General features: G+C 33.5%; 1 protein-coding gene across 1 annotated transcript; it reads left to right on the plus strand.

The window, feature by feature from the left end:
- The first annotated feature begins 16419 nt into the window (after nt 1-16419).
- On the plus strand, nt 16420-16848 carry LOC110653749 (uncharacterized). Its single transcript, XM_021809521.2, has one exon. It carries the CDS (start codon nt 16420-16422, stop codon nt 16846-16848), a length of 429 nt encoding a protein of 142 aa, XP_021665213.2.
- The last annotated feature ends 236 nt before the right edge of the window (nt 16849-17084 follow it).

Here is a 17084-nt window from a genome sequence, read left to right on the forward strand (position 1 = left end):
TTGGAGTTTTCTAGTAGGAGATATAGCTAAATGAATGTTCTGGAGTCAAATGGTTCTTTTGAAAATTTTCAGAATTTATATGTTAATTAAACCTAGTCAATTGACCTATTTTCATTGGTTTCTGGGGTTGGGTCAAAAGACCAATTTTGTAAATCTTTGTCTTATAGAAATTTTGCCACTGGTTTCATTGAATTTGGGTTTTTGTAGCCCAAGTTATAGCTATTTTGCCAAAATTGGTCGGGCGAGCTCTAGTCTAGGAAATTCTGGGCAGAATCGTGCAGGTCAGTTTAGTGTCCTAAATGAGGGAACAATTTCATTTTGTTTGAGACATTTCTGGGCTTGGTGTTCTCAATGAAAGTTATAGTCCTATGACTAAGCTTTTCAATGGTGTAAAATTCAGGTCATTTGGACCTGTCTAGAGGGAGTTATGGCTAAATGAACATTCATTTGGTCATTTTTCTGAGTTTAATGTTTGGATATCCGGATTGGGACAGTAAATTGACCAAGATTTTGATAGAATTTGGGCAGACTTTCTCCATGAAAAATGGGGCATTTTGTCCTAGGTTTCATCTCCAATTGGCCTCACACCAATTGGAGAAACACAACTCTAGTTATAACTCAAAAAATACACTGGATTCAAAGGTCTGAATTTCCTGCATAAAAATCAACACTCCCAAATTCAATTCTTCCAACACCACAAACTTCATTTGACATACAACTTCTAATGGTCATTAAATCATCTCAACATCATCAATTTCAAGTCATACATCAATTTCCCCAAAATTAGGTAAAAAACCCTAACTCACATTCCTCAATTCATATAAACACATGCCAATCAATTTGTTCATCACAATTACTCATCAATATCACTAATAAACACAACTAATTTCATCAAAACCATCAAACTACAACTCTTATCATGGCTGTCGAAATTTAATAAGTTCTTATCCCTATGAATTTCTTTTAATTTCATATCAATCTAACTTATTTTAGCAAGCTTGTCATGCTTAGAAAAGAAATAGAAGTGTATTAGTGCACTAACCTCTTTAAACAATTCTTGAGCTTACTCAATCTTTGGAATTTCTTCACTTTTTGATCATCAAAATATTCCTCTTGATGTGGGGATTAATTTTTATGAAGGGTGTTTAGGGTTCTAGGTAAAGAAAGCTTAGGAAAATTAAGCTTAAAAAAAAAAAGAAAATAGAGAAGGTTTTTTGGCTATGGTGGACGGCAATATAGAGAAGAAATTAAGAAGATAGCTTTTTGTTAATTAACTCAATTTGTCTTCTTTTTAACTTTTTCTTATCTCTTCTTAATTGGTTGTTGAATTCCTATTGGTTAGAGAATTTTATGATGTCATTAATTTCATTTAATTTTCTTCTTTTCTTTTCTTTTCTTTTCTCTTCTTTTCTTATTTCCATAATTAAATTCATAAATTTTAATTTTATTTATTTTATGTATTTTAATCTCTCTTATTTTAATTGACATTTAGGTCAAATTTTAACTCTAGGGCTAAAATAACCAAAATGCCCTTATTATGCTTGTCGATTTATTTTTGGTCTGTACCGATAATTAAATTCTCCTGAATTTTCTTTGACCTTTCTGATGCCATTTACACTTCAATAAACCTCTAATTAGGTCTCAAAAATTATTTCCTAGGGTTCCCTGTGGGTCTGGGGTCAGCAACTGCCTTCGCAATCGCTTCCCAATCTGGTCACCCATCCTTGTGACTCCGGCTCGTTTAACCAAGTCGTACTTCGTTTCTTTTACTTTTCTTTAATTTTTCTTAGTCTATATTCAGTCAATTTATGTTTCTTCACTCCAGTTTAATTGTGGTTCCAAACATCCTAGTTGTCCGGACAAACGTTAGTTGTCAAAACAGTAGAATATATAGACTACCTAAAATGAGGGCATTAATAAATGTGGCAGCTATAGGATACAGTATGAACTATATGAAGATATTTAATTGTTAAAATAGAATTCATCATCCTAGTTAATTATAGAAAATATTTCAATTATTCTTAGCCAGTGTGAATTGTTAAATCCTTGTCATGGTAAAATAAGATTGAGAATCTTATTTAATTAATCAATCACACTAGAAGAATAAAAAAGATTTATACATAACAGATACATTTCATGCATCAGTATATTAATCGAAATATTATGATGAAGGGATATTAATTATATTGACAGACTAATCATAGAAAGGTTAGCTAAGCCACTTTGACAAGTTTTAGTACTTGAATGGTCATTACACATTACTCCATGTCAAATAATGATCTACAAATATAATTAATCAATTATGAATTGATAATAAAATTAAAGTATAAATTTTATTTAAATTATATTTATTACTAGCATATTAGGAACCTAATGCGTCACCCACATACAGATTATAATTGAGAAATTAAATTAGGTTATAAAGTTGGACTTAATTAAATCAAAATGAAATAATTAAGTGTGAATTTAATTTATAATTTCAAGAATTATAAAAATTAATTATATGATTTTTAACTCCTATAAGAATTAATTTATAATTAACAAATTTATATGATTAAATTATTAATTATTAAAAGTTGATAATAATTTAAATGGTTAAATGGCTAAATGTTCTCATTAGGGGTGTGCAGTTTTTGGTTTAAACCGAAAAATCGAACCGAACCGATTAATTCGGTTCAATCGGTTCGGTTTTAAAATTTAATCGGTTCGGTTCGGTTATTTTCATAAAAAAATAAAAAAAATCGAACCGAACCGAAATTATTAATATATATAGAAAATAAAAAAAAATCGAATCAAATTGAATCGAACCGAATCGAACCGAACCGAAATCAAAGAAAATCAAACCGAACCTAAAGATTTTTGAGTTTTGATTTCTAATTTTTTTTTATTTTTATGTTTTTATTATTTAGATTTAATGTTAAAAATATGAAATTTTATAAATTTCGATTTGATCGGTTTAAAATCGAACCGAAATTTATCAATTCGATTCGATTCAATTTTCTCTTATCAATCAGTTCGGTTCGGTTTTTAAAATTTTCGATTTTTAATTTTCGGTTTTATCTGTTCGGTTCGGTTCGGAACCGAACCGACCATTTGCACACCCCTAGTTCTCATATAGTATGAACCGTAAAAAGGAGCTTGTCAATGATAGAGCTTTCATTTTTTCACTTGAGCTAGCACATAAAATTCTTTTCTCAAAGTCTTGGAAAATTTTTTCACAATGAATCTATATGGATATCATCGTAGGCCAAATATCTAAATGATTGGCAGTTTACTACAAATCACAGTGGTTAGCAAATCCTCAAAATTAATTTAATTGAGGTAATTTGTTTGACAATAAATTTTAAATACCACCGTTTTATAATTAATTAAAATATATTAATTAAGACTTAATTTTCTACTAAAATTTGTTGTGTATTAATATTTCCTCGTAGTGATTCCATCTTTAATTAATTTTGAAATGTTTTGTTGATACTGACATTAATTGTAAATTAATTTCATGTGTTTTATATTTTATTCCTCCCAAAAAAATTTTTCCTCTGCTTAGATTTGTTCTAAAATCTGGAAATTTTAAAATTTTTCAGATTTGGGTTATCGAATCTCAAAATTTTATTTTTTTTAATTAAGTAAAATTTGCAAAAGGCAAATCTGGAATTTTTCATGAAAAATCCATCTGAGAACATGGTTTTCATGGAGCCAAGCAAGAAAGCGGGTGGTTGCTGGCTACCGGCAGCGCGACTAGATCTCCCCGAACGCACGCTAGACGGCCGGCACCGTCACCCATCGTTGTGCCATGAACGCCGGTGACCAGGTGCAGCGTTGCTCAGTGTCTCGCGCTACTGTGTCGTGCTCGTGTGGCTGGTGGCTGGCCATTTTCGTGGCTGCTGGAGTGTCCCAGTGCAGTCACCGGCCCTTACTGCGGCTTATGACAGCCACCGCGAGCCACCATTGCTTCTGGACGCATGGGGACGCTGGCGTTCCATGGAAGAAGCTGGTTCTTCCAGAACAAGTTGAGAGAAAGAAATAAGAGACATTAAAATGCTCCGAACTTTCATGGAAATTACGATCTTGCCACTATGTAAACCTGCCCTTGATTTTCATCGAAATTACGCTTATGCCACTATAGATGCTATTACAAAATTGCCACCGTTTTTTGTGGCTGTAATTGGTTCTTAATTAGGGCAAAATTACAATCTTGCCATTACAAATCCCGTATTCCAAATGTGCCCTTGGTATCCTATTGACTAAAATTGAAAAATTACATAACTAGTTTTTGTTAAATATTAAATCTAATTTTATTTTCAAATAAATAAAATTATATTTTTTTAATTCAATTGGGAGATAAATTAAAATTATTTAATTTAATATTAATTTTAAAAATTAGTTACTGAAATTAATTTAGGGCATTTGGATAAGGGAATTTATTGAATTAAATTGTTTAATTCAATATTAAATTTTGAAAATGTGTTTTCTAAAATTAAATAGAAAATTATGGGGCATCCAAAATTGTTAAAAATTTTATTTATCTAATATGATTAGATATTGAATTAAAAGGTTTAATTCAAATAAATAATATTAGAAAATTGTTTCTAAATTATATGTAGCACATGGTGACATGATAATTTGATTTAATTGTTTTGTTAAATTAATTGGTATTTAATTGAGATTAAATTCCTTATTAATTAAAGAAAATTGTTTCCAAGACAATTAAATAGAATTATTTAAGGGGAGGAACATTATACATTTTTTATTTAATATTTCTAATATTTAGAAATATTATTTTAATTACACATGAAACCAACAACAACAATAAGAATAACTAAATTTATTATGCATTTTAATTTGATTATAATGCATGATGGATGATAATGGATTAAAGACCAAAGTGATTGCTTTTTATATAGTTGAATATCTGTATATTCATAAATAGGGACTGTGTCTCCTGCCTTCTCCTATATTTTGTGTTGTAAACTCTTTTCTCATCTTACTCCCCTCAAATGTAACTCGAGGTTTCTATTTCTAAAATATATAAATATTATATAGTTTTAAAATGAATAGATAGGAAAATCTTTTGTAACTCAAGAGAATTATTTAGTAAAGTCCATAATCATCCAATTAGAAATACAAGCTAGAGGTGTATGTTATATATATGTGATATATGATAAAACTGGCTTGCTAATTAATGAGACCTAAAAAATTGGCATAGACCTAAATCCCTCAATCAAATATTAAGTACATGTTGTAAACATAATCAAGATGCCTTCCATTGTTATAGCATAAACCTGAGTTCTATATTAAAGTTAATTTGTTGAGCACACTCAAGGTTACTTTTCTCTCGAACATGTTTATGGTTATGAAATATTTGATATTTCTAGACAATGGGTTCTACTTAACTGATCTACATGATTTGGATGAGTACACTCATGATCATATAAAATTAGAGGCATAGTTAGGAGAAATATAAAATTATGTTTAGACAAATAGTTATCACCTAATTGATCTAGGAGTCATATAGAGATGTGATTGATAAATAGTTATCTACCTAATTTAATTTTATTTTGATTTATTGAGCATACTCAATGTCAACTAAAATTAAATGGGTCCTAACCCACTAAGGAAATTAGTTCGTTAAATTTTCTGAATTAATAATGAGGGCTATTAATTTGAATAAAATAGTGGGAGACCAAATGGATATTAAAGACCTTATATTAATCTGGTTAATAAAAATTATATGCATGAAATTAATATAATTTTTATCTTTGCATTTGTATATCACTAATATCAACATAAGCAACAACAACGATTCCCTGTGTAGCATATTGGATGCTAATAAGTTGACTGGACCAAATTTCTTGGACCGATATAGAAACTTAAGAATTGTTCTCAAGCAAGAAAAGAGGCTGTACATCCTGGAACATGCCAAACCCAGTACTCTTGCTGTTAATGCTCCTGAAGAAGTACTTAATGAATATATTTGTCATATAGATAATGATGAGGTAGCCACATGTGTGATGCTGGCTAGCATGTCATCTGAACTTCGAAGGCAGCATGAGAATATGGATTCTTTGTAACACCCCGAACCTCCGAGTTATGAATAGTACCATTTTTGGTCCGTGACTAGCACTATTCAAAGACACCTTGAGGGCCAAAAATAAAATGAAAATTTCTTGAGATAGACACAATAAAAATTCAAATGACCCAAAAATATAAAGACTCACCTGGTATATTGAAAAAGAGGGATTATGACCTGATGAGGGGCATTTTGGTCAATTCACCTCAAGAATGCCCAATTCACCTCAAGAGTTAACTTTTGACCAAAATGTTAGTTAATTTAAGTGAAATTAATGAATTGAATTATGGAATAATTTTTTTTTAGGAAAAGAATTCAAGTATAAAGTGAAAGGAAAAGAAAAGAAACAAAAATCTAGAATTTTAAGTCCATTTTGACCCAATTAAAATTTTAGGACCAATGGGCATTGGACAACTCAATTAAAATTAATTAAATAAATAAATAATTGGGATAAGAATAAAAGGAAGCCATCTTCCTCCCTCTCTCATTTAGTTGCCCCCCACACACCTCCTCTCCCTCTCTTTTCTTTCTTCTCTCTTCATTCTTCCACTTACAACCTCTCTCAACCCTTGATTTTCCCCACTTTTTCTCCATGGGTTTTCTATCTAATTGGTAGAAAAACATCAAGTTTATCTTTCATTGAGAGATTATAAGCTAAGAGAACAAAAGAGTTAGAAGAAATTAAATATTAGAAGTGGTCACTTGAGGTAAGTTTCTTTTCATTTTAGATTAGTTGTGTAAGCCTTGAATGAAGTTAACTTATGATGAAATTTCATGAGAAATTGAAAGGAAACATGTATGGAAATCTAAACTAGGGTTTTGGCCAACTTAGGGAAAATTAGGGTTTTTATGTATTTTAGTTAAATTGATGATAAATCTAAGTTAAATTTAAGTAGTATGCATGATTGGGAGTAGTAAGATTTCATGGGATTGCATAAATTGAATTATGGAAGATTAGGGTTCATAGGGAAATTGGGTTTTAGTGCTAGAGAGTGAAATTGGTGTGTGTAGTGTTAAATTATGATCATTTGAGGTTTATTTAGTTTGAATTGACATTGGGTTGATGAATGGAAGTAATGAAATGGTAGGATTAGGGAAAATTGCAAACTTTGGTGTTTGAAAATTGTGGGTTTTGTGCTAGGAAGTGCCATTGATGTGTCAATGCTAAATTATAGTTATTTTGGGTGAATTAAATGTAAATTGAGGTTGGTTAATGGAAGTAATTGAAGAAATGAAAAATTGAACTTAGGGCAAAATTTTGCACATTGAATTCAGTGTGTTTGGAAGCCCATAACTTAAACTACATAACTCCAATTGGTGTGAAACTAATTGAAAACGAAACTTAAGACATAGGGCTAGAATTTTCGTGAAGATATCCTACCTCGAAAATGACCTTAAGCTACCCGAAATGAGCATTGAAATGGGAGATAAAATTCTAGAACCTGCAGAATTTGACCATATGAACAGTAAAATTTGCATGGCCATAACTCTCTCTAAAAAACTTTGATTTAGGTGATTCTTGAACCGATGGAAACCTAAGACATAGTAGAACATTTCATATGAAGAACTTGAGGCCAAATTATGGACTTAACCCAATCAAATTGCTGAGCAAAGTTGAATCACCGAATCTACAAAAATCTAGAAATCTGTAGATTTACCATATGAATAGTAAACTTTGCATGGCCATAACTCTTTTTAGAAAACTCTGATTTAGGCGATTCTTTAACCGATGGAAATCTAAGACATAGTAGAACATTTCGTATGAAGAATATTAGACCAAATTATGGACTTAACTTGATCAAATTACTGAATGAAGTTGGATCGATAAATCTGCCATAACTGAATCTGTAGGATGAATATTGACATGAACAGTAACCGTGTTTTGGTCATAACTTGAGCTACACAGCTCTGAATTAGTTGATTCAAAAAGAAAAATAAAGTTAAGAGCTAAATGAACAATTTTTATGAAGAACACCTCACTAAATTATGATCGAAACTAGGTAAAACTTGGGTTCAAAAATTGGGGCACCAAGCTGTCCCAAAACCAAAATATTCTAAAATTTTCAAAGCTAACTTGGGATGCATTAGACATGCATGTAATGAGTTCTTGTCAGCAATTGAGATTGGTATTGAGGTATTCTATTTGTATATTTTCAGTAGAAAAAGAAGTTGGAACGGACAAGGAGAAGTAGGTAACAAGGAAGGAGAATTATTGAAGGTTTGTGCACAACTAACCTTTTCTTCATTTTTAAACTTGTAAATTTCTTGGAATGTGTTAAATTGAATAAGTTTGCTTCAAACAAGTTTACTTTGACTGAAATATGGTTTTTCTCTTGCATTTAAGAAATTTGGGTGTTGCCACCTTTATATGGATATTATGATGAATTTAAATGTGTTTATTGATTTATAAATTTGATTGTTGAGTGGGAAATTTTTGGAAACTATTTTGAAACCACAGTTAGCATGACAGTCCCTTTCGGAACTCCCCAATAGTAACGGCTACTTGGGGTTGATAATTGATATGATTATGTCTCCCATTAATAACGGTTAGTGGGGTAAGACTACATGAGTTCTCATTAGCTAGCTAGCCCTTCCCTCATTAATAACGGTTAGTGAGGTTGAGATTGCTTTATCGTGGTGTACAACACGGCACTGATCATGAAATTTTGTGTCATGGCCTAAACTGTGTGTTGATGTTGGCAACACTAATGGTTTGTTAATTGTTATTTATGAAGTGTGATTTCTCTTTTGAAATGTTATTCCAATAAATGGCTCTTATGGACTTAGAACTATTATGAAGTTTTCATTACTTAAGAAAAATGTGATTTATTATGATTTAACAAATTGTGTTTTACCTTAAGTTTTAAAGTTATTTGTTATGCACCATTAAGTGATATACTCAGTGATAACTTCTTTATGCTGTCATAGGTAAAGGAAAGGAGAAGGCTGCCGAGTAAGAGACTTGAAAGCAGCATTTTGGTATTGATTGTAGGTATTTACGTTAGGTATACCCTTGTGATTCCTTTGGATGTATTTTGTACCTATATGTATGGATGTACGGACATTGAGCAGTTTGTATTAAAAAGTACTACATTACTAAAGTATTTTGAGTTTGTAACTATTTGTATTTTATTTTGAGACTTATGAAAATGTAACTTTTGTAATATTTAGTTTATCATTATTTCCAATGAATTTTTACATGGAATTTTAACTATTCTCATGCAGTTCTCCGCAAAAAGAATTGATAGGATAAAAAGCTATGATTTGTTTTAAAATCCTTTGTAGTATAACTAATGGGTTATTGGTAGGTGGAGTTCGGTAATTCATTAGGTATGCTATGGGAACATGTCGTGCCTTACAAGGGATAAGGTGTGACATGTTTTAGTGGTATTAGAGCTTTGGTTTTTATACAAGTTTTGAAATTGCATGTTTGAAAAATTTTGATAAGTACAACTGCTCAACTGTCATTAATTGATACATATGGTGCATTGCATCATAAATATGGACTAATGGAGGGAAATCTCCTTGTGTTGGTTGTTCAGGAAGTAGAATTCCTTGTGTGAAATTGGATTATGATGTGCTAGTGACTAGTCCTTTAGGATAAGAGGTTAAGGTAAACAAATTATATGAAGATTGTCCTTTGGTGATCCAAGGACATACATTCCTGTCAGACTTAATTGAAATGCCCTTTCGAGATTATGATATCATCTTGGCAATGGATTGGTTAGCCAGGCATCATGCCATTATTGACTGTAGATTGAAAACAGTCACTTTTGGTCTTCTCGAGTATGCAGAAATAATGATACACGGGGAGAGGCAGTTATTGCCATCCAACATCATTTCAGCTGCACTTGCTAGAAAGATGATTAGAAAGGAATGTGAAGCTTATCTAGCTCATGTGATAGACACCCAAGTGGGGAGTCCAGATCTTAAAGATATTCCTATGGTATGGGATTTTCCGGATGTCTTTCCGGAAGAATTACCTGGATTGCCTCCAGAAAGAGAGGTGCAGTTTGAAATTGAGACTATGCCTGGTGTGGGGCCAATCTCCATCAGTCCTTATAGGATGGCACCTGCTGAGTTGAAAGAGTTGAAGGTGCAATTGCAGGAATTGTTAGATAAGAGTTTCATCCGCCCCAGCGTGTCACCTTGGGGAGCACCAGTATTGTTTGTGAAGAAGAAGGATGGTACTCTCTGCCTATGCATAGACTACAAACAGTTGAATAAGGTGACCATAAAGAACAGATATCCTCTGCCACGGATTGATTATTTGTTCGATCAGTTGAAGGATGCAACTATATTCTCCAAAATTGACTTGAGATCGGGCTACTACCAGTTAAGGGTGCAGGAGCAAAGTTTTTTCATTAAATTGCCTTTAGGACTCAGTATGGCCACTATGAGTTCTTGGTAATGCCATTCGAGTTGACTAATGCTCCAGCTGCTTTTATGGGCCTGATGAACACTATCTTCAGGCCATATTTGGACTAGTTGTTGTGGTGTTCATTGATGATATTTTGTTGTACACAAAGAATCCAGAGGAACACGCTAAACACTTGAGGATAGTATTACAGACTTTGAAGGAGAAGCAGTTGTATGCCAAACTGTCGAAATGTGAGTTTTGGCTAAAGGAGATTATATTTTTGGGGCATATTGTATCTGCAGAAGGTATCCAGGTGGATCCTAGTAAAGTAGAAGCCATTCTTAATTAGAAGCCACCTAGAAATGTCACGGAAGTTCGAAGTTTCCTTGGTTTAGCCGGGTATTACCGAAGGTTTGTGAAGGGATTCTCCATGCTAGCATCTCCATTGACCAAGCTACTTAGGAAGAATGTAAAATTTCAGTGGACTGATCGGTACCAGGAAAGTTTTGATGAGTTAAAGAGGCGTTTAACTGAAGCTCTAGTCTTAACCTTGCCCACTTTGGGTAAAGAGTATACCATATACAGTGATGCTTCTCATAATGGATTGAGCTGTGTGTTGATACAAGATAGGAATGTCATTGCCTATGCTTCACACCAGCTTAAACCGCATGAGAGGAATTATCCTACACATGAGAGGAATTATCCTACACATGACTTGGAGCTGGCAGCCATTGTCTTTGCCTTGAAGATCTGGAGCCATTACTTGTATGGGGAGAGATGTTATATATACACAGATCATAAAAGTTTGAAGTACTTAGGCACATAAAAGGAGTTAAATTTGAGGCAGAGGAGATGGTTAGAGCTGATAAAAGATTATGATTGTTTGATAGACTATTAGCCTGGAAAAGCTAATGTTGTAGCTGATGCTTTAAGTCGCAAGACTATGGCTGATTTGAGGGTTTCTCCATTATCCATGGTGCATGAGTTAAGGGTATTGCATGCTAATTAGGAGATTAATGAAGATGGTCAGATGGTAGCTACTTGGCAAGTGAAGCCAATGCTGGCGGAACAAATTAAAGCAGTTGCACAGAAGGATGATAAGTATGTGAAGTTGATGGAAGAGGCTCGAGATGGCAAGAAACCAAAATTATCAGTAAATGATGAGGGCTTGTTGTTATATAAGGGTAGAATGTGCATTTCTGAGAATGTTGAACTGAGGCAGACCATTTTAAAGGAAGCACATGATTCACCGTTTGCAATGCACCCTGGTGGAACCAAAGTGTACAGAAGTGTGAAAGAGCACTATTGGTGGAGAGGAATGAAGAAAAACATTGCGGAATATATTGCCAAATGCCTAACTTGTCAGCAAGTAAAGGCAGAACACCAAGTGCCTGCAGGGTTGCTACAGCCATTGCTAATTCCTGAGTGGAAATGGGAAAGAATCACTATGGATTTCGTGACAGAACTTCTACATACACAAAAGAATCATGATGCAGTTTGGGTTATTGTTGATAGATTGACCAAGTTTACACACTTTTTGCCAGTGAGGATGGATTACAGCCTGGAAAGATTGGCCAAACTGTACATTGATGATGTGATGAGGTTACATGGAGTGCCAGTGTCTATTTTGTCGGATAGAGACCCAAGGTTCACTTCTAGATTCTGTGGTAGTCTCCAAAAAGCCCTAGGAACTAGATTGAACTTCAATACAGAATTCCATCCATAGACAGATGACCAATCTAAAAGGATCATTCAGATTTTGGAGGATATGCTTCGGGCTTGTGTGATTGAGTTTGAAGGGAGTTGGGACACACACTTGCCTTTAATTGAATTTACCTACAATATCAGTTATCAGTCAAGCATCGGGATGCCTCCATACGAAGCACTTTATGGCAGAAAGTGTAAAACTCCCTTGTGTTGCGATGAAGTGGATGAGAGGAAGTTGATTGGCCCAGAATTAGTGCAGCAAATGGAAGAAAAGGTTAAGCTCATTAGAGACAGACTCAAAGTTGCAACGGATAGACAGAAGTCCTACATTGACCTAAAGAGAAGAGATGTTCGGTACAGTGTGGGTGACAAGGTGTTCTTGAAAGTTTCCCCTTGGAAGAGGATGATGAGGTTTGGTAGAAAGGGGAAACTAAGTCCTCACTTCATTGGGCCATATGAGGTTCTGGAAAGAGTGGGTCCATTGGCATATAGACTTGTATTACCTTCGGAGTTGGAAAAGATTCATAATGTCTTCCATGTCTCCATGTTGAGGAGGTACAGATCTAACCCCTCTCACATTTTGCTAGTAGAGGAGATTGAGGTGAAGCCAGACCTGACATATGATGAAAAGCCCATAAAGATCTTGACACATGAGGTGAAGCTATTGAGGAACAAGCAAATACCTCTGGTGAAAGTGCTGTGGAACCATCATTCAGGCCAGGAGGCTACATTGGAGCATGAAGAGGACATGAGGAGACAGCACCCACAGCTATTCAGAGACTGAGACCAGGTAAATTTCAAGGACGAAATTTATTTTTAAGGAGGGGAGAATTGTAACACCCCGAACCTCCGAGTTATGAATAGTACCATTTTTGGTTTGTGACTAGCACTATTTAAAGACACCTTGAGGACCAAAAATAAAATGAAAATTTATTGAGATAGACACCATAAAAATTCAAATGACCCAAAAATATAAGGACTCACCGGGTATATTGAAAAAGAGGGATTATGACCCGATGAGGGGCATTTTGGTCAATTCACCTCAAAAGTTGACTTTTGACCAAAATGTTAATTAATTTAAGTGAAATTAATGAATTAAATTATGGAATAATTTTTTTTTAGGAAAAGAATTCAAGTATAAAGTGAAAGGAAAAGAAAAGAAACAAAAATCTAGAATTTTAAGTCTATTTTGACCCAATTAAAATTTTAGGACCAATGGGCTTTGGACAACTCAATTAAAATTAATTAAATAAATAAAAAATTGGGATAAGTATAAAAGGAAGCCATCTTCCTCCCTCTCTCATTTAGTTGCCCCCCACACACCTCCTCTCCTTCTCTTTTCTTTCTTCTCTCTTCATTCTTCCACTTACAACCTCTCTCAACCCTTGATTTTCCCCACTTTTTCTCCATGGGTTTTCTATCTAATTGGTAGAAAACGTTAAATTTATCTTTCATTAAGAGATTAGAAGCTAAGAGAACAAAAGAGTTAGAAGAAATTGAAGATTAGAAGTGATCACTTGAGATAAGTTTCTTTTCATGTTAGATTAGTTGTATAAGCCTTGAATGAAGTTAACTTATGATGAAATTTCATGAGAAATTGAAAAGAAACATGTATGGAAATCTAAACTAGAGTTTTGGCCAACTTAGGGAAAATTAGGGTTTTTATGTATTTTAGTTAAATTGATGATAAATCTAAGTTAAATTGAAGTAGTATGCATAATTGGGAGTAGTAAGATTTCATGGGATTGCTTAAATTGAATTATGAAAGATTAGGGTTCATAGGGAAATTGGGTTTTGGTGCTAGAGAGTGAAATTGGTGTGTGTAGTATTAAATTATGATCATTTGAGGTTTATTTAGTTTGAATTGACATTAGGTTGATGAATGGAAGTAATGAAATGGTAGGATTAGGGAAAATTGCAAACTTTGGTGTTTGAAAATTATGGGGTTTGTGCTAGGAAGTGCCATTGATGTGTCAATGCTAAATTATAGTCATTTTGGGTGAATTAAATGTGAATTGAGGCTGGTTAATGAAAGTAATTGAAGAAATGAAAAATTAAACTTAGGCCAGAATTTTACACATTGAATTTAGTGTGTTTGGAAGCCCATAACTTAAGCTACACAACTCCAATTAGTGTGAAACTAATTGGAAATGAAACTTAAGACATAGGGCTAGAATTTTCATGAAGATACCCTGCCCTGAAAATGACCTTAAGCTACCCGAAATGAGCTTTGAAATGGGAGATAAAATTCTGGAACCTGTAGAATTTGACCATATGAACAGTAAATTTTGCATGGCCATAACTCTCTCTAGAAAACTCTAATTTAAGCGATTCTTGAATCGATGGAAACCTAAGACATAGTAGAACATTTCATATGAAGAACTTGAGGCCAAATTATGGATTAACCCAATCAAATTGCTGAGCAAAGTTGAATTACCGAATCTGCAGAAATCTGGAAATCTGCAGATTTACCATATGAATAGTAAAATTTGCATGGCCATAACTCTCTCTAGAAAACTTTGATTTAGGCGATTCTTGAACCGATGGAAACCTAAGACATAGTAGAACATTTCGTATGAAGAACATTAGCCCAAATTATGGACTTAACTTAATCAAATTACTGAACGAAGTTGGATCGATAAATCTGCTATAACTGAATCTGCATGATGAACAGTGACATGAACAGTAACTGTGTTTTGGTCATAACTTAAGCTACACAACTCCAAATTAGTTGATTCAAAAAGGAAAATAAAGTTTAGAGCTAAATGAACAATTTTTATGAACACCTCACTAAATTATGATCGAAACTAGGTAAAAATTGGGTTCAAATATTGGGGCACCAAGCTGTCCCAAAACCAAAATATTCTAAAATTTTCAAAGCTAACTTGGGATGCATTAGATATGCATGTAATGAGTTCTTGGTAGCAATTGAGATTGGTATTGAGGTATTCTATTTGTTTATTTTCAGTAGAAAAAGAAGTTGGAACGGACAAGGAGAAGTAGGTAACAAGGAAGGAGAATTATCGAAGGTTTGTGCACAACTAACCTTTTCTTCGTTTTTAAACTTGTAAATTGCTTGGAATGTGTTAAATTGAATAAGTTTGCTTCAAACAAGTTTACTTTGACTGAAATATGGTTTTTCTCTTGCATTTAAGAAATTTGAGTGTTGCCACCTTTATATGAATATTATGATGAATTTAAATGTGTTTATTGATTTATAAATGTGATTATTGAGTGGGAAATTTTTTGAAACTGTTTTGAAACCACAGTTAGTATGACAGTCCCTTTTGGAACTCCCCAATAGTAACTGCTACTTGGGTTTGATAATTGATATTAATTATGTATCCCATTAATAACGGTTAGTGGGGTAAGACTACATGAGTACTCATTAGCTAGCTAGCCCTTCTCTCATTAATAACGGTTAATGAGGTTGAGATTGCTTTGTCGTAGTATACAACACGACACTGATCGTGAAATTTTATGTCATGGCCTAAATTGTGTGTTGATGTTGGCAACACTAATGGTTTGTGAATTGTTATTTATGAAGTGTGATTTCTCTTTTGAAATATTATTCCATTAAATGGCTCTTATGGACTTAGAACTATTGTGAAGTTTTCATTGCTTAAGAAAAATGTGATTTATTATGCTTTAAAAAATTGTGTTTTACCTTAAGTTTTAAAGTTATTAGTTGTGCACCACTGAGTGATATACTCAGCGATAGCTTCTTTATGCTGTCGCAGGTAAGGAAAAGGAGAAGGCTACCGAGTAAGAGACTTAAAAGCAGCATTTTGGTATTGATTGTGGGTATTTATGTTAGATATACCCTTGTGATTCCTTTGGATGTATTTTATACCTATATGTATGGATGTACGGACATTGAGCAGTTTGTATTAAAAAGTACTGCATTACTAAAGTATTTTGAGTTTGTAACTATTTGTATTTTATTTTGAGACTTATGAAAATGTAACTTTTGCAATATTTAGTCTATCATTATTTCCAATAAATGTTTACATGGAATTTTAACTATTCTCATGCAGTTTTCTGCAAAAGAATTGATAAGATAAAAAGCTATAATTTGTTTTAAAATCCTTTGTAGCATAACTAATGGGTTATCGGTAGGTGGAGTTTGGTAATTCATTAGGTATGCTACGGGAACATGTCGTGCCTTACAAGGGATAAGGTGTGACATTCTTGAACTGTAATTTTATATCTCAAGGAGTTGTTTGATTCAAAATGTATAAATGAAAGGTATGTGACATCAAGGGAATTGTTCCACTGTAAGATGATAGAAGGATCTTCAGTGAACGTTCACATTCTGAAAATGATTGGCTATATTAAAAAATTAGACCAACTAGGCTTTGTCATGGATCATAAGTTAAGCATTGACCTGGTCTTACAGTCTCTACCTCCAAGCTTATCACAGTTCATAATGAACTTTAACATGAATCAGTTGCAAGCTACATTGCCTAGACTGTTGGGTATGCTAACCACTATTGAAAAGGAACCTAAGAAGGACAAGTCCTCTGTTCTTATGGTTCAATCTTCTAAGCCTAAATCCAAGTGGGCCAAGAAGAAGAACTATAAGAAGAAAGGGGCTTCCTTTAAAGCACTTAAGCCTACTAGTGCATTAAAAAGGACAAAGGTACCTGCCATCATTGTTGCAAAAAAGGCCACTGGAGGAGGAACTGTGCTGACTATCTTGCTACTCTGAAGGAGAAAAGGCTTAATGAAGCTTCTACTTCAAGTATGTTTATGATTGAGATAAATTTATCTATGTCAGTTCTTATTCTTGGGTATTAGATACTGGATGTGGATTTCACATTTGTAATATTGTGTATGAACTAAGAAGACCTAGACCTTTTATAGAAAGATGAAATGGACTTATGGGTTGAAAATGGAGCAAGGGTTGCTGCTTTAGTCGTCGAAATATGCATTTTGTCTCAGCCT

This window comes from Hevea brasiliensis, chromosome 3, assembly GCF_030052815.1.
Source record: "Hevea brasiliensis isolate MT/VB/25A 57/8 chromosome 3, ASM3005281v1, whole genome shotgun sequence".
Taxonomy (NCBI): Eukaryota; Viridiplantae; Streptophyta; class Magnoliopsida; order Malpighiales; family Euphorbiaceae; genus Hevea; species Hevea brasiliensis.

Bases quoted from the DNA above. Each gene is read 5' to 3' on its own strand.
- LOC110653749 (XM_021809521.2), top strand. From the start codon at position 16,420: ATGATAGAAGGATCTTCAGTGAACGTTCACATTCTGAAAATGATTGGC.